Source organism: Primulina tabacum, chromosome 3, assembly GCF_025594145.1.
Source record: "Primulina tabacum isolate GXHZ01 chromosome 3, ASM2559414v2, whole genome shotgun sequence".
Classification (NCBI taxonomy): domain Eukaryota; kingdom Viridiplantae; phylum Streptophyta; class Magnoliopsida; order Lamiales; family Gesneriaceae; genus Primulina; species Primulina tabacum.
Window position 1 is genome coordinate 50037216 of NC_134552.1, and position 18390 is coordinate 50055605.

At 35.8% G+C, this 18390-nt stretch overlaps 1 protein-coding gene across 4 annotated transcripts; it reads right to left on the minus strand.

The window, feature by feature from the left end:
* Positions 1-276: 276 nt before the first annotated feature.
* Positions 277-9894, minus strand: LOC142541163 (E3 ubiquitin-protein ligase BRE1-like 2). 4 transcript variants are annotated; one of them, XM_075647798.1, is made up of 20 exons: positions 9698-9894; positions 9543-9616; positions 7912-8073; positions 7724-7811; positions 7418-7648; positions 7109-7276; positions 6705-6940; positions 6508-6591; positions 5089-5208; positions 4832-5018; positions 4604-4764; positions 3897-3968; positions 3732-3808; positions 3364-3558; positions 1907-1979; positions 1636-1722; positions 1405-1542; positions 883-1085; positions 617-779; positions 277-530 (listed from the first exon to the last, which is right to left on the minus strand). In XM_075647798.1, the coding sequence occupies exons 2-20, from the start codon at positions 9600-9602 to the stop codon at positions 399-401; spliced, it is 2637 nt and encodes an 878-aa protein (XP_075503913.1). In that variant the 5' UTR covers positions 9603-9616; positions 9698-9894; the 3' UTR covers positions 277-398. The 4 variants fall into 4 exon arrangements, with proteins under 4 accessions (XP_075503913.1, XP_075503912.1, XP_075503915.1 ...); XM_075647797.1 differs by having other exon boundaries at positions 7724-7807; positions 7902-8073; XM_075647800.1 differs by lacking the exons at positions 9543-9616; positions 9698-9894 and having other exon boundaries at positions 7724-7807.
* Between the last annotated feature and the right edge of the window lie 8496 nt (positions 9895-18390).

Genomic DNA, 18390 nt, shown 5'->3' on the forward strand with positions numbered 1-18390 from the left:
TTTGATTTTGGATATTCTTTTAATCTTTTTTTTTTTTGTTTTCTAGATTTGTTTCCAGTTGTTGATACTTACCACTTACCGATGAAATTATAAATAACAAGTTCGAGGCTGACATCGTTTGTTTAGAAGTTAGATTTCACATATTTGACACGATTTTGTGCCTAGCATGCTAACACAATTTTTCAACAGAACAGTCAATTCTAGAACATCGGTTATAAAACTGTGGATAGGCCTAATACAAAGTGTCCATCTGTCCCTGGGAGTACAGGCAGCACATGTAATAAAAAATAGCTTTTGATGCAAAAAGGCTTTGCCACAAAGTTTTGGAACAATTCACTTTGAATCGATCGTTAATCTAGCAAGCTAACCTACAATTCACAGAATCTACGGGAGCTCAGTTAAATTTTTACAAATCGAACGTCGTTTTGGCCAAATCCAGTTCCACAACCAGGACACTTGCGATGCCGAATTTCAAGATTTCTTTGGATGCATTGGTTGCAAAATAAATGGAAGCATTTCAAGATGACAACCTGAAAAGATGGCAGTACATACTTTGGTCTGGCATGAGAAAACAGGCGTTTCAGAATACAAATTTGAATAGGCTTACAAGACATACCTCTTTAGGGCGATCCAAACACACCCCACACTTCAGGATAGCCTTGCAGTCTTTGATCTCATCTTGTAGTTTCTGAATTGCAGCCTCCCCGGTTTCAGAAGTCAATTCATCAACTGTCCTATTCAACTCCATCAGTTCTTCATCTATCTTCTTTCGCTCGCTTCTGTTATTTAAAATCATGTCTCAATGATCATGGGTTCTAAAACAACTTAAGTATAGGATCAACCCATTTAATGAAAAGATTGTTCAAGGAGTTAGGAGATCACCTTTCATTATTTAGTTCCACTTGAATTTCATCCACTTTACGCTGGAGCTGTTCGTGATCCTTCTCGGATGAAGCCAGAGCAAATTTCAACATCTTCAATTCCTTCTCAGCATCTGCTAATTCCCACTTCGCAGATTCTAAATTTATAGTCATGCGCCGGTCTTCTTGAATGGAACTCAAAGCTTCAACATGGAGAAATTTAACCTGCGGGTATTGACATAGGTTTGGACAAGGTTCTTGAATAAACACTATATTATTCAAGAGAGAGATTTATAATAACAAATTTTGGTAGCTAAAAGACACTAATTATTTCCTCTAAAGTATACTCCCCTCAGTATCCTTAATTTTTCAGAAAATAAAATAGAAGAAATAACAACATGAACATAAAATTTGACGAGGAAAAAATTAATCCAACATAATTACACTTAAAATAAAAATTTAATACATACAAAATTACAATTTTTATTAAATTTGCCGAGAACCACCAATATAAAAAGATTCACCATGGGATTTTATGTTCTACCTTCTCCTCACTATGAGCAATTCTGGACTTTAGAGGTTCAAGCGATCCATTAAGCTGTTGAAGTTGCTTTGCCAACACCTGCTTCGCCGAGTGTAATAAGCTTTGTGATTGCTTCGCTTTCACACTTTCAGAAACCAACTGTAAAATGAAAAACCGAAAAATAATAAAACTAGTTGCAGAGATCATGTGTAGCACAAAGTCGTCAAAAAGAGCACGGTAAATGTCCAGTACCTTAATATTGTATTCATCCCTCTCGGTGACTTGCTGCAATAGACGCTGGTTCTGTGTCTGCATGTCTTCATAAGCTTGACCAATAGTCTGCATGTAGAATGTAGAGTAATCAATGGCATCAAATGATGCTAGAAAAAAAGGGATGGAAAAATCGATCAAATGCTTTTATATGTAATAAACTTCGCATTTCTTATGCTTCGACTAATATTCATTCAGTGGATTCGGAATTAAAAAAGCCATATATGTTCCCTAAGAAGCCACAAATCAACACCTCAATTTCAGTAATATAAGACTCTGCCTCCCCTTCTTTGATCTTTATGGCTTCCTTGAGCTCTAAAACATCTCTGCATGCAAACCCCTCGATTATTAGATTTAGAACTTTCAGCAACCAGAATATAAAGCAATTAGAATGAAAACTTTACACGTTGATCTACCGTCCAAAAATGAAATATATTTTGTTATGTCATTTACGCATTTAACTCAATACAAGCCCCTCTTCTTAAATCATCAGAACGTACAATGCTTACCGAATAAAATACATATAAATGAGTTTTGCATAAAAAAAACAAGTCCACCACATTTAAAGGAAGAGCTGCATCACAATTCACAACATTACAAATTACATTCTTATATTGTGACCAAGTCTTAATTAAGTCGTAAAGGAACTTTCTTTCTTTGAGAATTACATTCTATAAGTAAGAAATCCATCAGGTTGCACAGAGCAATGAAAAATTTAAAAATATAAAAAAATTGTCCTCACGCAAAAGATTCATATGCAGACTGGATTCCCATTTAAACGCATAGGACAAGGGACGAGTCCTAGTAACTGTATTCAACATTGTTCCAGAAGAAACAAAAAGTTAAAAAAATGGTTCTTTAAGCAGAATTGGTGCCAGACGAGAAACGAATTATATGTGGCTGCCCTTCAACTTTAATATCTGAAGCACCTTATACACATCCCACCTAAAGTTAAATCAAAATTCAAAGCAAATACCATTTAAGCTGCCCCATGCTCAGTGAAATAAAATTAAAAGAAAAATCCAAAAGCCATGCAGAGAGCTTTCTTCTGTTTTAAATTGGAACATCAATTATGAGACAGGAAATAGTAGTGGCGACCAATCAGTGAAACATTTATGGACATGAAATCAATTTGAAGATTTTGTTGATTCGTCATTCTCGTGTTATTTTAATTTCACTCAATTGATTAGAGTGTTTTTACCTTTTAAAATTTAATCCAATTTTGTAGAGAGAATATAGAATTTTTCTACAAGAAATACAACCCCAGACAAAGAAAAAGTAAATCTATTTACATTTCATCTTGTTTTCTATTTCATAAACAAGATAGAATCAATCAAAAACACGAACTGTGAAAATGCTGGTAAGGCAGGATGAAAGCCTAGCTCTGGCAACAGCAAAATTGATGTCTGAAAGACAGAGTACACAACCTTAGAGCAGTTCAAGTATTTCACCACTGGACAGCCTAGAAACAAATTATTATAGAAAGAAGAAAAGAACAACCATTTTTTATCTCATTCAACACGCAGACTCCTGAGCAAAAATATCAAAGCAATAACGAAAGGTATGGCACAATTAATCACACTGAAGAACTACAACAAATCCACAATTCAGGAATTGTCTGAAGATTTTGCTGATTTGAAATATCACTTTACCAATCTGAAGAATCACAATTATGAATGCATAAACATGGGAGACAAGTACGAAACGAACCTGTCAGAAGCATCTAGCTCAGCCCTTAATTCTGCAATTTCAGCTTCTGCAGCAGAAAGCCTCTGCTGGCATGCAACCTTAGCTTCATATGCCGCTTTCACTCTTAATTCCAGCCCATGCTCATCTAGAGCATTCCTCAAAATTTCAGCTTGTATGCATGCTCTATCCTTCGATTCCTTAATCTCTGCCAAGTCTCTTCCTCAGGAAATATATGAGAAAATTGTCAAGACATATAGACGAAAATTCAGAAGTGAGCATCCAAGTGTAATATCAGGAATATGCACGTGGACAATATGTATCTGAGGTTATCTTGATGACAGGCTCTCCCAAAACTAACCCGTTCACCATCAGTCAAGTGCATGTAGTACCTGTTATCATAAATTTGCTGACCTAGCAGATCCAAGAAAATTTCAAGCTCCTGCTTCTGCTTCTGTATTTTCTGAGTCTACAAATTTCAATTTTTATGATAAATGATAATCTACTTTTACATTTTCTGGAATATAAATAATAATAACCAGAGGAGAAGACCATACAGTTTCCTGCAAAGATTTGATCTCCGCCATCTGTTGGGCACATTCATCAGCTAAATTCTTCAGTTCAGTAGTCTGCCAGAAAGGACAAGTGCTCTCAACTAAGAATTGTTCATTTGTTCATCAGCAAAAACAATTACTGATGAAGAATTTAACAGCATATAAGCCCAAAACAAAGTTGACATGCAAAGAACAAAAATTTCTTGCAGCAGAAGGAATCTAAAAGATACTCTAAGAGACTTTTGCAATTAGTTGATAATGTCATTACAACATCAAAAGAATTAGGAGACTGCTGTTAAAAGATCAGATCAGGTAACAGGGAATGAAATGATCATGCTATCAAGATAAATTTAATGAGTCTTTTCCAATGAAAAAAGCCACAAGAATTTCTAGTCCAACATTCAACAAGTCTAAGATCTTCTAGTTGATTGGGCATGAAAGCTTACATTAGTCAATTGCCTTCTTCAGGTATAGACTTTATTTCCAATATTGATGACACGTAGGGCAAAGAATTAAGATTATTCGATAATCTACATTGAGTTATAAAGGCAACAGCAACGAGTACTGATTAAGGTAGGGATCTTCAAGAAGTCTACCTTGAAATAACATGTTAAATTTGCAAACCAGCTATTCACAACAATGGTAAACGCATTTAACTTCAATAACATAAATAAATTCTGATGCAGAAAACACAATCAAACAGTGAAAACCTTTGATTCCAACAAGGCACCGAGTGTTTGAGCTTTCTCACGCAAAGTGAGGGCCTCTTCAGCTGTTTTGGTCCACTTATTCAGCTGACTTTCCATCATTCCCATTTCCTTCGACAATGCTGATGACATTACCCGAAACTCTTCTTTAACATCTTTTCTACCTGAAAAAGAATTATTTGAGACTGCAACCAGTCGCAATATTCAAGTTCAAATTCATAGCCTATCAACCTGAATCTTGCATATCTTCTTCCATTTTCATCTCCATCTCATTCTTTTCAATGACACACTTTTGCAGTTGATTCTGTAATTCTTCAACCTTTGTCTCAGAAATATCGATTGCATTCCTCACAGCATCCAGAGAATCTGCTTTAAGAATCAATTCTTTCTCCCTTCGCATGATGAAAGGCCTTTCAGCCTAAAATGTAGTTTTTAGAGAAACCACAATTCTGAGAATTAAGATATAAACGTAACATGAAATATCATACTTGCAAAGAATCAGTCATCGTCTTATAACGCTCTGCCTCAGAATTCCAGTGCTGAAACTGATCATTCAGTAACGAGTAAGGACGAGATACATACAAATATTTGTCCTCCTTCAGTTCATTCTACACAACAAACATCACAACTTAGATTTCAACTCAACAATTTAAAAGGTAAATTACAACAATAACCCCTGATGAGAGACTAATCATGGAACTTGCACTAAAACTTCTCAAATCAACACTTAACTATATTTGCCACTAAAAAACAGTGACTATGCAAGATAATTTGAAATGATGTTCATAAAATACACTCTAGTCAAAATGTGGCTATTTGATTGATTGTCCATTGCGAACTAATTTACCCCTGATAGATAATATATATAATTACTGCAATCCTCCAGAGTGCATTTGTCACTAATTTGATACCTGCATTTTTGCCAATCCGTTGACATTTTCTGAAAGCACGATGATAAACAATAGAATTTGTAAAGATCACTAATATAAATAAATTACATTTTTCAGAACAAATTAAATTATTGAGAACATCCCGGTTCAGCTTTGTACTCAATCAAAGAGACATACTCACCAACTCTGAGCTGAATCATTTATCGCAAATCATAAAGTAAAGATAAAATTATTTAAAAAATTGCTTGTCAGTAAAGTCAAAGATATTTAAATGTAGAATTAAATTTTGGGTCATTTGTTTTCATGTTCAAATTTAAGTTCATTGATTTTAAAACAAAAATAGTTTTATGAATTCCAAATTACTAGTTTGCGACAAATTGTGCAATTGTTGTGCATAGACACTGACTTAAAACTTAAGTTATTTTAAATTCTGAAAGAAAATTAATAAATATATATATATATATAATCAAGAAACTTTTTCCAAAGCAATGATTTGTAAATAAATTCTCTACAAGACAAAGAATAATTCAAATCATCACTACTGCTTCCAAATATATAAATTTTAAAAATAATATGAAGTTCTTATCAACCACTGATTGAACTTTACAAACATTATTAAAGATTTCCCCAAAACCTGTGAAAAACCCCCAACTCCTACCCCTTCCAAAAATCCCCATCATCAAATAGCAAATTGCCACCACCCTCTACACCAATCCGAGCCTAAAAATCTCCGCCGGCCGCTACCAGCGCTGCCACTATCATTGGAGCCCAATGTGGTGACAGAGACGCGGAATGTGTCGTAGTGGGAGTTCAAGAAGTTGGGGAAGCAAAGTGATGAAAAAAGGAAAAAATGCGAGGGAAAAAATTAATTGACGTTTTCACTAAAAATCCACCCGTTGGATTTCGAATAGGGGTTACATAACACAAATGGCTTTCTGTGATTATATCAAACATCAAGCAAGGTCAGTGTAATTTACCCATTTATTGATCCGTAAGGAAAAAAATTAGCTTTACAACCTGAAGATCCTGTAACTGCTTTGATAAAATTAAATTGTCTTCCTGCGCATCTTGAAGTTCAGAAAGGCGATCTTCTGCCACCACCTACATCATATCCAACTTCAACTAACATTATTCGGGACCTTTTTCCATTATATAAATATGTGAGATGATAAAAGAAAGCAAGGAATTGATAGATAAAGTCAAAGAATAGAAACCTTTATCTCCTCAACACTCTCTTTTAGCTCGCGTAATCGCTTTGACATGTCAGAGTGCTTTTCAGGAGACATTGTTCCGTTTACAGCATTCGGAACTGGAACTGGAACTGGAACAGGAACAGGAACAGGGACAGGAATTGGAACCTGCATTCCAGAGACCCCATCTTTCTGCATTTTCAGATTGATAAGTTTTCTTCTACTTTCTTCAAGTTCAGCCATGCTCTCTTCCAGCTCCCCTACAAACATAATTAAAAATGAGAATTCAGAAGTAATCAAGTATGAGACACTTGATATTGTATCCACATCCAACAAATGCACATATCAATCTCCCAAGTTATAGATCAAAGAATTTATTATCTTTGCAGCCTTATGTAGATGTGTACAAGTAAAAAAGAATTCATCACCTGCAAGACATTTTATCTCAGACTGGTCAACTGAATGTTTTTCAATGCAACCTTGAATTTCATCAGCATAATGTTTGTGTTTCGAGCGAAGAACATCAACCACCTCACAGAGGTGACTGCCTTCCACTGCTATCAAATCTTCAAGCCTATGGAATTGGGTAACAGCATCTGTAATGACCAACCATAAAATTTATTGAACAGATAGTAACAAATTACAGAATGCGCAAGAGTTAAAGAACATCTATAAAGGCCCAAACTGGCAAATGGAATAAAGAATAAGCAGTCTCCCTTGTCAAGAAATCTAACAACCTTCAGCAGATGGTTTTCCCAGAAATATTTGCGCAATGTCTTCAAATTTAGCTCTTTGACAATCAATAGTGTCTTCCAGCAATGTCATCAACCCCCGAGTAGAATTGAGACGGGATAGAAGAGCCTCTTTTGTAAAACCGATTGAGCCATCATTTCCATTGGTTTGAACACCGTCTCTTTCTAACAGCCTACAAAGAAAAACATCCTCGGGACGACAAGATGGGATGGTGCCTAAAATGAAATCAGTACCTAGCATGTATCAAAATATTTTCGTAAAAGTAGGAGCCATTAAAACTAAAACTTTACCACGAACAGATTCGAAATATTCCAAGCTTTGTAAAGCACTTTGACCAGCCCCAGCTTGTGCAGCAAGTAATATGATATCATCAACTAGCTACACCAAGTCACCGAGTTAATACTAGACTAACTAGAGTATCATGCACGACACAAAACAACAAAAAAAAGTAAAAAACACAACACGAACAGCGAGTAACCTCATTCCAGAGCTGGTTCACTTTTATCAACATTTGATCATAAAAAGCTTGCTTGTCTTTTAACTCTTTAATCTGCAAATCAAGACTATGCCACTCCTCCTTCAGTACTTCCAACTGCTGAACAAATTTCTGATTCTGGTGCTGAAGAATTGCAGTATCAACCTGTCCAAGGATATATTTAAGCTGTTATAAATATCATAGCCATATTAGTGGGAGTTGAGGAAACTCCTTATAGCAACTGTATTTTGGAAACGTCAATGTCTCAATCAACTCCACAATGACACAGGTTATCTATCAGCCCAGTTATCCATTTAGACATTTGGCTATTTCTTCATATATTTGCGCTCTTGAAAAAGAATATTGGTACCATATATGGAAGACAAATCCCCAGACTTAATTGTAAAGATGGAAGACAAATCGCCAGACTTAATTGTAAAAAAAAACTATACTACGGTCAGATTCAGAAAAAGGAACAAAAGAGTCATTAAACCTAGAAATATACTGGCACTCAAAGACCAAAAATTGTTATTATGAATCTATAGTCTATACTGAATTACATTGGCATCAAGAAGACCTGATTTACAGCATATCAAGATTCTAAAAAAATCATAAGAATATTGTGTCGAAAAATAGTAAAATCTACAATAGACTTCTTCCGTGAGATGATGCCCATCTCACTAGCTTAACATCCAAATAAAACCAAGACCCACTTCAAAATTATAACTGGACAATTAACTACAATGAAAACAGATAATCTAATTAAACAAAAATTAGATAACTGATAAAGTAAAGTGAATGAAAACTAGACATAAACCTCACATACATAATGACGCCATTAATAAACATTAATACGATAGAAAATTTAAAGGACTATGATCATATGGGATGAAGAGTAAGAGCCATCATCGAGGTGCAGACGCCCTGTAATTGGCTCTTCCATGCCATTTACACTAATACAACCACCTCCCTGAAAAATGTGATGGCCAAATTCATACTTTTGGCCCCAACTATTACAAGGCAAAATTGATATCTACTCTCTGAAATGTAATAATTATTGGCTCAATTTGAGTGTACAAGTCCTAATGATTCACAATGTTTATAACCCTAAATTGTTCAGAGAGGAAACTGAAGCCTCAGAAAGTTATAAAATAATTTTTGTACACGAAATCTTGCCCAACATTTCAAATTCATGCATGCCCAAAAGAGCATGTAAGATCTTTTTCGATTCTTCGCTACTGTAATCGAGCCCGAGTAGAATTGTGACATAAAAAGCTCTTAGATACCAATGTGATGTCAAGGGGCGCACAAATTCCTACCACTAGTAAAGATAATACGCCAACTATTTACTCAGAAAACAAAAACAGTATCCAGTTTCAGACTTTCAGTATTTACAACTATGGAAGGAATGAGAAAACTTTCACCCTGAGAGTATTATAATAACTTTAGCCATTCACAGTCCATTTTTTCCGAAAATCAACGTGCTTCTAAGAAAGTAAAATGATTCATTCTTAGGCCAAAAACAACATTAACCACATTGAACATTAGCTCCTGATTCTTAACAGAGTACGCACAGTCAATTCCCGATATACACTAAGCAACTATAGCTAATTGTGAATGAGGACTCCAATAACCTGTCCTACGTCATCCTTAACCTCCTCTTTCATTTCGTTCTGGCTTTCTTCTTCAGCCATGATTGTGTGTACACCTGCAACACAAATTTAAGTATCAATCGACAGAATATCTCAATCCTAACCACTAGTAAGCTAAAATAAGCATAAAACAATACTTTATAAATTTCTTTCGTTAATCAGTAGAACGCATGGAGCCGAGGAGCCCTAATCCGACATGGATCGAAGAAAAATCGGAGCAGCACAAATTTCGGGAAAATGGAAATTTGATTCGCGAGTCCAATTTGTTCAAGAGGCTTCTTGAACAAGCCCAAACTCTTGGTTCCTCCTTCACCAAACCTAATTTAAATTTTATTATATACTTCGAATTCGCACGCATCTCTAACTCTATGGTTAAGGTAAATTAAAATTTTATTTAAAATATAAATAGTGATTTTTATTTAAATTTAATTTATTCTGTTTATTTTTGAGAAAATCACTAATTATTATTCTTTGTTTTATTTAAAAAATAATGATATTTACGGGGAAGGAGTATTTTGGATAAAAAAAAAAAGTTGGTATGCTTTGAGACACCAAAAATAGTTAGAGTTGGTCGCTTTTCATTAATCTTTATTCGTGAGATACATTAATCTTTATTCGTGAGATACGTTATTCGTATTTACAATAAAAATTAATATTTTTATCATAAAAAATATTATTTTTCATAAGTTACCCAAATAAAATATTCATCTCACAAAAATTATATGTGAAACTATCTCACATGATTTTTTCGTGAAATAGTTATTATTCATTTATCATATTTAATAATAGTAATACATGAGCATCACAATTCAAGCGATGTGTGGTTATAAAGTCATTTTATTTTGTTAAAAAATTTATTAAAAGAGTTATTTAATAAAATGAGTTTTCATTCTCTAAACTTTAAAAACTAATAGATATAAATGTGTAGGATACTCCATATTTTTTATTCTCAAATAAATAATAAAATAATTTTAAATTAGAAATTAAAAATACATCAGTTTTTATTTGTTGGGATCGAAAAAGAGTTTAGAGAAGGTGAATGAACTCTTTCAAATTTTTGATTTTAAAAGCTACAATAGCTTGTTCTTGAAAATTTGAACACCGATGAATTAAATCGAGTTTGGTTTTCAAACCAAGCGGAAGACACTTGAAAGAATCCTTCGTAGAAACCGATTAAAGATTTTGTAAATCATTTAAAATATTTTCAAGTTGAATGAATAAAAATATTTTAGTTGAAGCATTTTTTCAAACACTTGGTAAGCAATATTTTGGTATTTAAAGAACACATAAAATACTTCAACAATGCATCTTTAAAAAATGAAAATGATAAGTAAATGCAATAAATAAATAGACACAAATTTGTTTATGTATGTTCGGAGATTAACAACTCCTACGTCATCCCTTCTTCTCCTTGGGAAGGATCCACTAGAAGACATTGATTTATACAAACACTTTGTAGAAACCCATTTCAACTTAGGACTTATCTCTTGTCTAATTGAAACTTCTAACATACTCTCGATTGTAGGCCGCAACCTTACAATCCGCGTAATGTTTAACGTCTCTTATGTCAAAACTACAAATACAATCTTTAATGTCTTTGTGCAAAGACTGGCTCAACTAAACTTTGAAGTTCAACTCTCTTGTATATGTGTGAGTGATTGTGTGTGAGGAATTTATCCTTTAAAGTGTACATCTCAAATGTATCCTCACACAAGGGCTTGTTCTCTCAACTAGCAGATTTCTTCATGCTAATTGCTCATGCTTTTAATCCCCTTGCAAAGCTCTTGTTTGATCTTCAAGATGTTGTATTTATAGGTCCCAACAATGATATATACGTTAGACAAAATAATATGACTGTTTGAAAAATTTCTGTATTGTTTCTGAAATTGCAACAGTCAAATTAGCTTTGCTGGACCTTTTCCCGAGCTTAAACTGGTTGGTCAACAGTTGGTCAACGGTTCAAACTGGTCAGCTGGTCAGCGGTTCGAACTGGTCAACGATTGACATTATTTTCAGACATTAAAATATGGTTCATTTGTGATCACTTATTAAAAAATTGAAAAGGATAGTAAACTATTTTAAAAAAAATCGTATTTTTCCAACATCATGTAACAAATAAAAATTGAATTTTTCAAAAAAGAATATGAGACAAAAAAAACAATATAAGCTCTAATTTTGGTTTCTCTACAACTTCTTTGTTTTAAGTTTTAAATCGTAAATTTTCACATCATTGATTTAAATATCAATGTATTATATAATGTCTTTTTTCATATTTTTCAATATTTTTCGTAAATAATTATTTACCGAGACAAATAAATTTATCACATATCATGGAAACATATAAGTAAGACTTTAGGCAAATCAACATTTTCTAAATCTAATATATTATTATAAAACAAATTATATGTATATTTTGATGTTAAAATTAAGAACGAAACGTTCGGAAACAAAAAGGGTTTACCCAAGTCTCCGATTTAATTTTCTGAATTAAGTTTTGCCTTTGATTTAAAAATATTATGCATTAAGAGTTTATGGAGTGTGTGAAAATAGGAGTATTTTTATGATAGAAAAAGATTTTACAGGGGATGAATAAACTCTTTTAGAAATTGACGTCTATAAATTTGTTTATAGTCATTTTTAAGTGGTTGAAACTTTTCTAGAATGGTTAGAAACAGTGAGCCACTTAAAAAGTGCGGAAAACGGTTCAAAATATCTAATGATAGGTACAACCGGTTAGCTAGCTTGTTAACAAGAAACGGTTCAAAATGTAAGAGATTACAAAAATTAAAGACACATGATTTTATGGATGTTTGGAGATAAAAATCATATATCATCCCTTCTTCCTTTTCAGTAAGGATTATATTAAAAGACTTTGGTTTTACAAACAATTGCAACAGCTCACTCCAATCAGGACTTGTCACACTTCCTGTGTTGAACCTCTCAGTGATCACTTTACACTTCTAGATATTTAAGTACCATCGGTTCACTAGACCACTCAGTAAATCAAATAAGCCAAAGGTTACTGATATAAAGAAACAGTATTCTTGAGTAGCACGAGGTTGATCCATGAATGATCAGATAGATTTCTGATGAGTGTGTGCTTGAATGATCGATAAAGGATGACACTTTAAGTGTACTCAAGATCTTCAAGTGTGCAGTCTTAGTGATATAGCGGTTCAAAGGCTTGTATGTCGTAGAGTGCAAAAGTCAGCGATCTGGGCTTGCATTCTTCAACTCTTCATTTATATAGGCTATCAGTCAAACGATTGACAAACGATATGTAACGTAAACATATAGCGTTGAAATGATCTCTCACTATCAGCTGCGAAAACATTTAATGTTCTATTTGCTAGTGCAACTTTGAATCTCGTTCTTTTGAAGAGTTGCTGTTGGATATCCTTTTTATAGTAGCTGTTAACTCATCAAAACTTGTAGGATAATTGAATAATCTTTCCATTTTGAGATAGTGACATAAATGAAGATATTTATCTGGACTGGAGCAAAATATGGTTGACTTGTAGCAGTGCAAAACTATTGAATGGCCTGGGCCAGTCAGAGAATGTTTTTCATTAAGTGTTCAATAAATAGCTCCTTAAATGAAGCGGTTGAAGTCTTTAAGCATCCGGTTGGAAAACTTCTAAAGGTTGAAACTCTTCAAGCTTCTGAGATGCTACAAGCGGTTGAAGCGTTCTTGTTGTACAAGATAGATTGCGGCTGTTTCCTGAAACAATTAGGTACACCAGGTGAAGATATTGACGGTTATTGGGGAATACCCTGAGCGGGATCAACAGCAGATTCAGACTTGGGAGGATAAGAGATCTCCATATGGATTGTTCCCTGATCATAGTCAGAAAGAGATTGCACAACTTCTGCGACAGAAATCAGAGGTACTTCAGATAGACCGCTATGCGCCGAGAGAGGAGGCACATCTGATTCAGACTCTTGAATGGGTGTGTCTTCCACATGAATCTCTTGCTAAGAGTCCGTGGAGCCAGTGCATTTTTTGCAGTGATCGTCTCAGTGATTGGATCATCCTTTGACATAATGATTTCAACGGTTGATAGAATGTTGTCCGCATCATTGGTCATAATGTTTTCAACCGGAACCTCTAAAATAGAAGAAGTGGTGAGCACAACAGTAGATGAAGTTGGTGGAACCTGAGTGGTAGAGAGATCTGCGATTTGCTCAGGGTCCAGCACTTCATCAAGATTCAATTCACTGTCAAACTTGCCCTTATCGCCGCTCGCAGGCAATTGAAGTTCCTGGTGCTTAAGAGTGATAATCTACGAGAGTGATAGAGCATCTAGTTCAAGTTGAGAGATTACATACGAATCATCCCTTGCTGTTGGACTGGTGGGAACAAAATTGTTCCTCTTGAGTTGGATATGTAAGGTCCGGAAATTTAAATTTACGTAACATGAATGCATGCAATCTATAGTTTTATTTAAATCATGTGTTTATTTATTTTGGCTAGGATTAATTTCACTATATTTTAAAAGTTCACGCATTAGAGTTTCTAGATGCATTTCGCACTCGATCGAGGAATGAAGACTGGGACTTATCAGGGAAAAATATTTTTGTTACATGATTAATTTTAATTAATTATTACGAGGTTTTTTAAGGGTATTTTTCGAAAATGAGCCTTGGTGGATATTTTTAGTCGCTGGGTCGTAATTTTTATCGGTACGCAAATTTTAACGATTCGGATGACTTTTTGAGGGTTCGGGCAATATTTTAATAAACGTATCTAAACAAAATATTTTTCAAGAGTATTTTTGGGCTTGATGGATTTGTTTTTATGCGAAATAGCCTCAAACCATTTTAATAATTAAATTAGGCACATTAGTGCTTGTATTTTTATTTAAAACCTACTTAGAGCAAACCCTAACCCTATTCTCTCTCCTTGGCCATCCCCTCCCCCTACACCAGAAGCTTTTCACGTGAAAACTAGCAGCTTCATTGCTGCAAATTTTGGTCCTCCATTTACCTTTCAAGCAAGGTCTTTCCCCGCTCCTCCGATGTCTCCCCGACGTGAATTTCTTCGAGTTTTCGATTATAAATCATCAAGACACGCGTGTATTTTATTTTCTCCTCATATACGTCATAATTATGCTGAATTTGATGTATTTGTATGAAATTTTATGATCTACATCATGTTTACTTTTTTGAACGAGTTTGACATGAAAATCTTGCATCGTTTTGACTCCATCTCACGTTTTCTTGTATGGTTGAAAGGGGCTTCTGTATTTGGTTCATACTAAGGGCTGCTCAAGGCATTAAGCTTGTGTCATGTTTCTGGTGTCGAGACATAGTGGAGATAAGTTGGGGGCCGTGCGATTTATGGTGGTTGTATGATCGATTTGGGTAGTTCGGGTGTGTGCGTGTAGCTGGTGGCGTGAAGAACTATTCCAAGCTGGGGACAGACCCTGGTGGGTCTGAATCATGGCCTGGGTGGTCGCACAATTCCGGTTTTGGTTTAAGATTTGTTTGGAGTCACAAAACCAAAGAGTGTCGCAGGCGAGGGTTTGGAATGATTCACGGCTGTTGGCATGATGCAGCTGATATGGAGCTGTGGACATGGGTTCAGTAGGTCCAAAGGGGTCCTAGGGTGGTCTAGGAGAGTCTGGTTTGTGGCTGGTCCCAACGGTTTTGGCGTAGGGTCGGTGAATGTGGGCTAGGGTCACGGCTAGGCTTCGACTAGATTGAGTAGAATAATTCCAGCAACTTCTCGGGTCTGATAGAAGGTCTTAGGTGGTCTGGAATTATTGTTTTATGGTTTGGTCTAGTATAGTTAATTCATGGGTTGAGTTGGGAAAAAATTGGTTAAGTTTCGGGTCGATTCAGGTTAAAACCGGGACCCCAGTCCAAGTTTTAAAACGAATCGGTTAGGTTTTGTAACGGGCTCGAGTTTACATCTAAGGAATGCTTATAAATATTTTTTGGGATGTTTGAAGGAGTTTTGTAAACTTCGAATCGAAATTTAGAGGTCCAGGGGTAAAATGGTCATTTTGGGTTTCTAGGGGCAAAATTGTCATTTTGCACCTGAGGTGAGTTTTTAGTCCTGGCATCGTCCTGAGCAAAAGTTTATCATGTTTTTAAATATTTATGCATCATGTATATGATTTTTACGTAATTATGAAAAATATGTTGCATGCTTGGTTTTAAGAAAAATTTACGTATATGCACGTTTTATTAAGTGATGAACATGATGACACGTTTTGAATGATGGGAGTTGGTTGTGACTAACACGATTATATGATATATTATGAGCTTAGCCTAAGGCTCAGTGGACGGGTGATGCTGTCGTTGATGTCCCCGCCGCCGGGTACCGCAGTTATATTAGATGGATCCTTCGAATAGAGCTGATACGATGGAGCTGATACGAAAGTCACAACTAATGGAATTGAATTCAATTAAAAGAAAATGTATACGTATATGATGATATGTTGAGACATGTTTTGACACGTTATAATTTTATATGACAGGTTTACGTTTATGATTTTAAGTTCATGAAATGTATGTTGATTACAGTATTTTTCACTGCTGTGTGCTATGTATTTGTATTTGATATTAACGATACAGATGTGTTGAGTCTTTAGACTCACTAGGCTTGTAATGCAGGTGAGCATTTGGATGAGAAGACTGGAGGTACCGAACTCTGAGTAGGCAGTGCTGGACGTGCGCACACGACCTGAGGACCACACTTTTCCGCACATCACGTTGTTATGAGTTTGAGGGGAAATGAACATTTCGTTACGTTGATTTTGTTATGATGAATTTCAGTATTTTACATGTTTTAAATTCGTTCATGCATGGTTAAGGGCCGAGTTGGCACATTTTTTTTAAACTACAGTATTTTATTTGTCGATTGTGTACGATTATTTTTAAATGACATATTTTCAGTAGGGTTGCATGCATGCAAAATATATAAATGTTTATTTTCGAAAATTGAGCTTGTCAAAAAAAATTAGCGGCATTTTCAAATTAATAGACGTCACAATTGGTATCAGAGCAAGGGTCCTGTATAGGGTTGTGCCACCGCCAGCTACTGCAGCTCAGTCTTCACACCTCAAGTCTGTAAGCTTTAATGTTTTAAATGATTACTGCTATCACCTGCATGATTGTATGATTTAAGTTTTATAGTGATTTACAGTACATGTTTAAATGCTTTCACGATTTAAGGATTTACTGCTTTAAAAACTAGATTAAATTGCATGATGGATTACGTTTAGAATTTGGACTGTATTCAGATATCATGCCTCCCAGACGAGCCTCAATTACTGATAGACATGACGAATATTCTTGGAGGCGGCAGAGGCCCTCCACCACCATCAACGATGGATGCAGTCACCCGTGTACTGGAGAGTATGGCTAGGTTATTGGATCAGGTGCAGCAGGCTCCCAGACCTCAGACCGATATTTTTGAGCAGTTTAGACGGCTCAACCCGAAGAAGTTCAGGGGTACCACATATCCATTCTTGGCAGAGGAATGGATTCGATCGCTAGAGCTGCATTTTGAGTATCTGCAGATGAGAGATGGCGACCAGGTCAGGTGCGCCGCATATATGTTGAGGGATGATGCATCCCTTTGGTGGGAGGGAACCGCTCATGCCGTGGACTTGGTTACTCTCACTTGGAATAGGTTCAAAGAGATATTCTACGGCAAGTATTTTGCAGGTGATATCAGGTACCGTCTGACGAGGGAGTTCATGAGTCTCCGACAGGGGGACTTATCTGTGGCGGAGTTTATCCGAAAGTTTGACATGGCTTCCATTTTGTGCCCATTATCGCTAGAGATGCCGCTCAGCAGCTAAGGCATTTTATGGACGAACTGAGACCCACCCTCGCCGAGATGTTATGTTGATGAGACGTATGAGCTATGACGAGGCCACCGTCTGTGCTTTTCATGCGGAGCAAAGCGATGCGAGACATTGATTTTGGAGATGCAATGGAAGAGACAGCAGACTCAGTCCAGTTCCCAGCGGCAAAAAAAGCAGTTTACAGGGCCACCGAGGCAGCAGGGGAAGCAGAAGCCCCAGAGACAGATTAGGAGGCCCCAGCAGCAGAGACCTCCTCAGGCACCAGGGGAGCCTAAGCAAGAGGACAGACAGCCTTGCAGACAGTGTAGCAGGTTCCATTTCGGCAAGTGCATGTAGGGGACCTATAAATGTTTCATTTGCGAACAAGTGGGGCATAAAGCAGCAGAATGCCCTAGGAACAAGGCCCCAATACTGGCCGAGCATATGTGATGCATGCCGAGGATGCTGAGGCAAAGACAGTTCGACGTTGATTACTGGTAATCCTTATGTTTCAGATTTTAATTTATCGCTTGATTGCATGGGATATAAGCTTGTTGTGAGAACAAATTCTTGAAATGGTGAACATAGAAGGATTAGGATGCATGCTCTACCTAGTTAGGATTAACAATTTTTAGGATCGGTTGATTGGTTGAGAAGTGTTTAGAAGGGGGGTTGAATAAACACTCACGATTTTAGAATCTTTTCGAATGAAGTGTCAGTCCTGTGACAAACTGAAACTAGGATCTTGTCAGTCAATGACAATCAGTTTAACTGATAACAGTTGCGGAAATAAACTAATCGAAAGATATAATAAATAACTGAAGTAATAACACGAAGATTTATGGATGTTCGGATATTGAAATAACTCCTACGTCACCACTTCTATCACAATGATAGGATATGCACTAAAAGACTTTGATCGATACAAAGATTGTACAGACCCACTTCAGTCTGGACTTAACACTGCCAAAACTGAAACTCTTAGTTTACTAAATATCTCACAATTCTTCGACTGAACTTAGCACAACTGA

Coding starts and splice junctions, on each gene's coding strand:
- LOC142541163 (XM_075647797.1), bottom strand. CDS start 9,602: ATGGCTGAAGAAGAAAGCCAGAACGAAATGAAAGAGGAGGTTAAGGAT. Junction 5,209..6,507: donor AGCAGTTACAGGATCTTCAG/GTTGTAAAGCTA, acceptor TTTGTTGTGTAG/AATGAACTGAAGGAGGACAA. Junction 3,969..4,603: donor GTGCCTTGTTGGAATCAAAG/GTTTTCACTGTT, acceptor CCTTTCTGGCAG/ACTACTGAACTGAAGAATTT.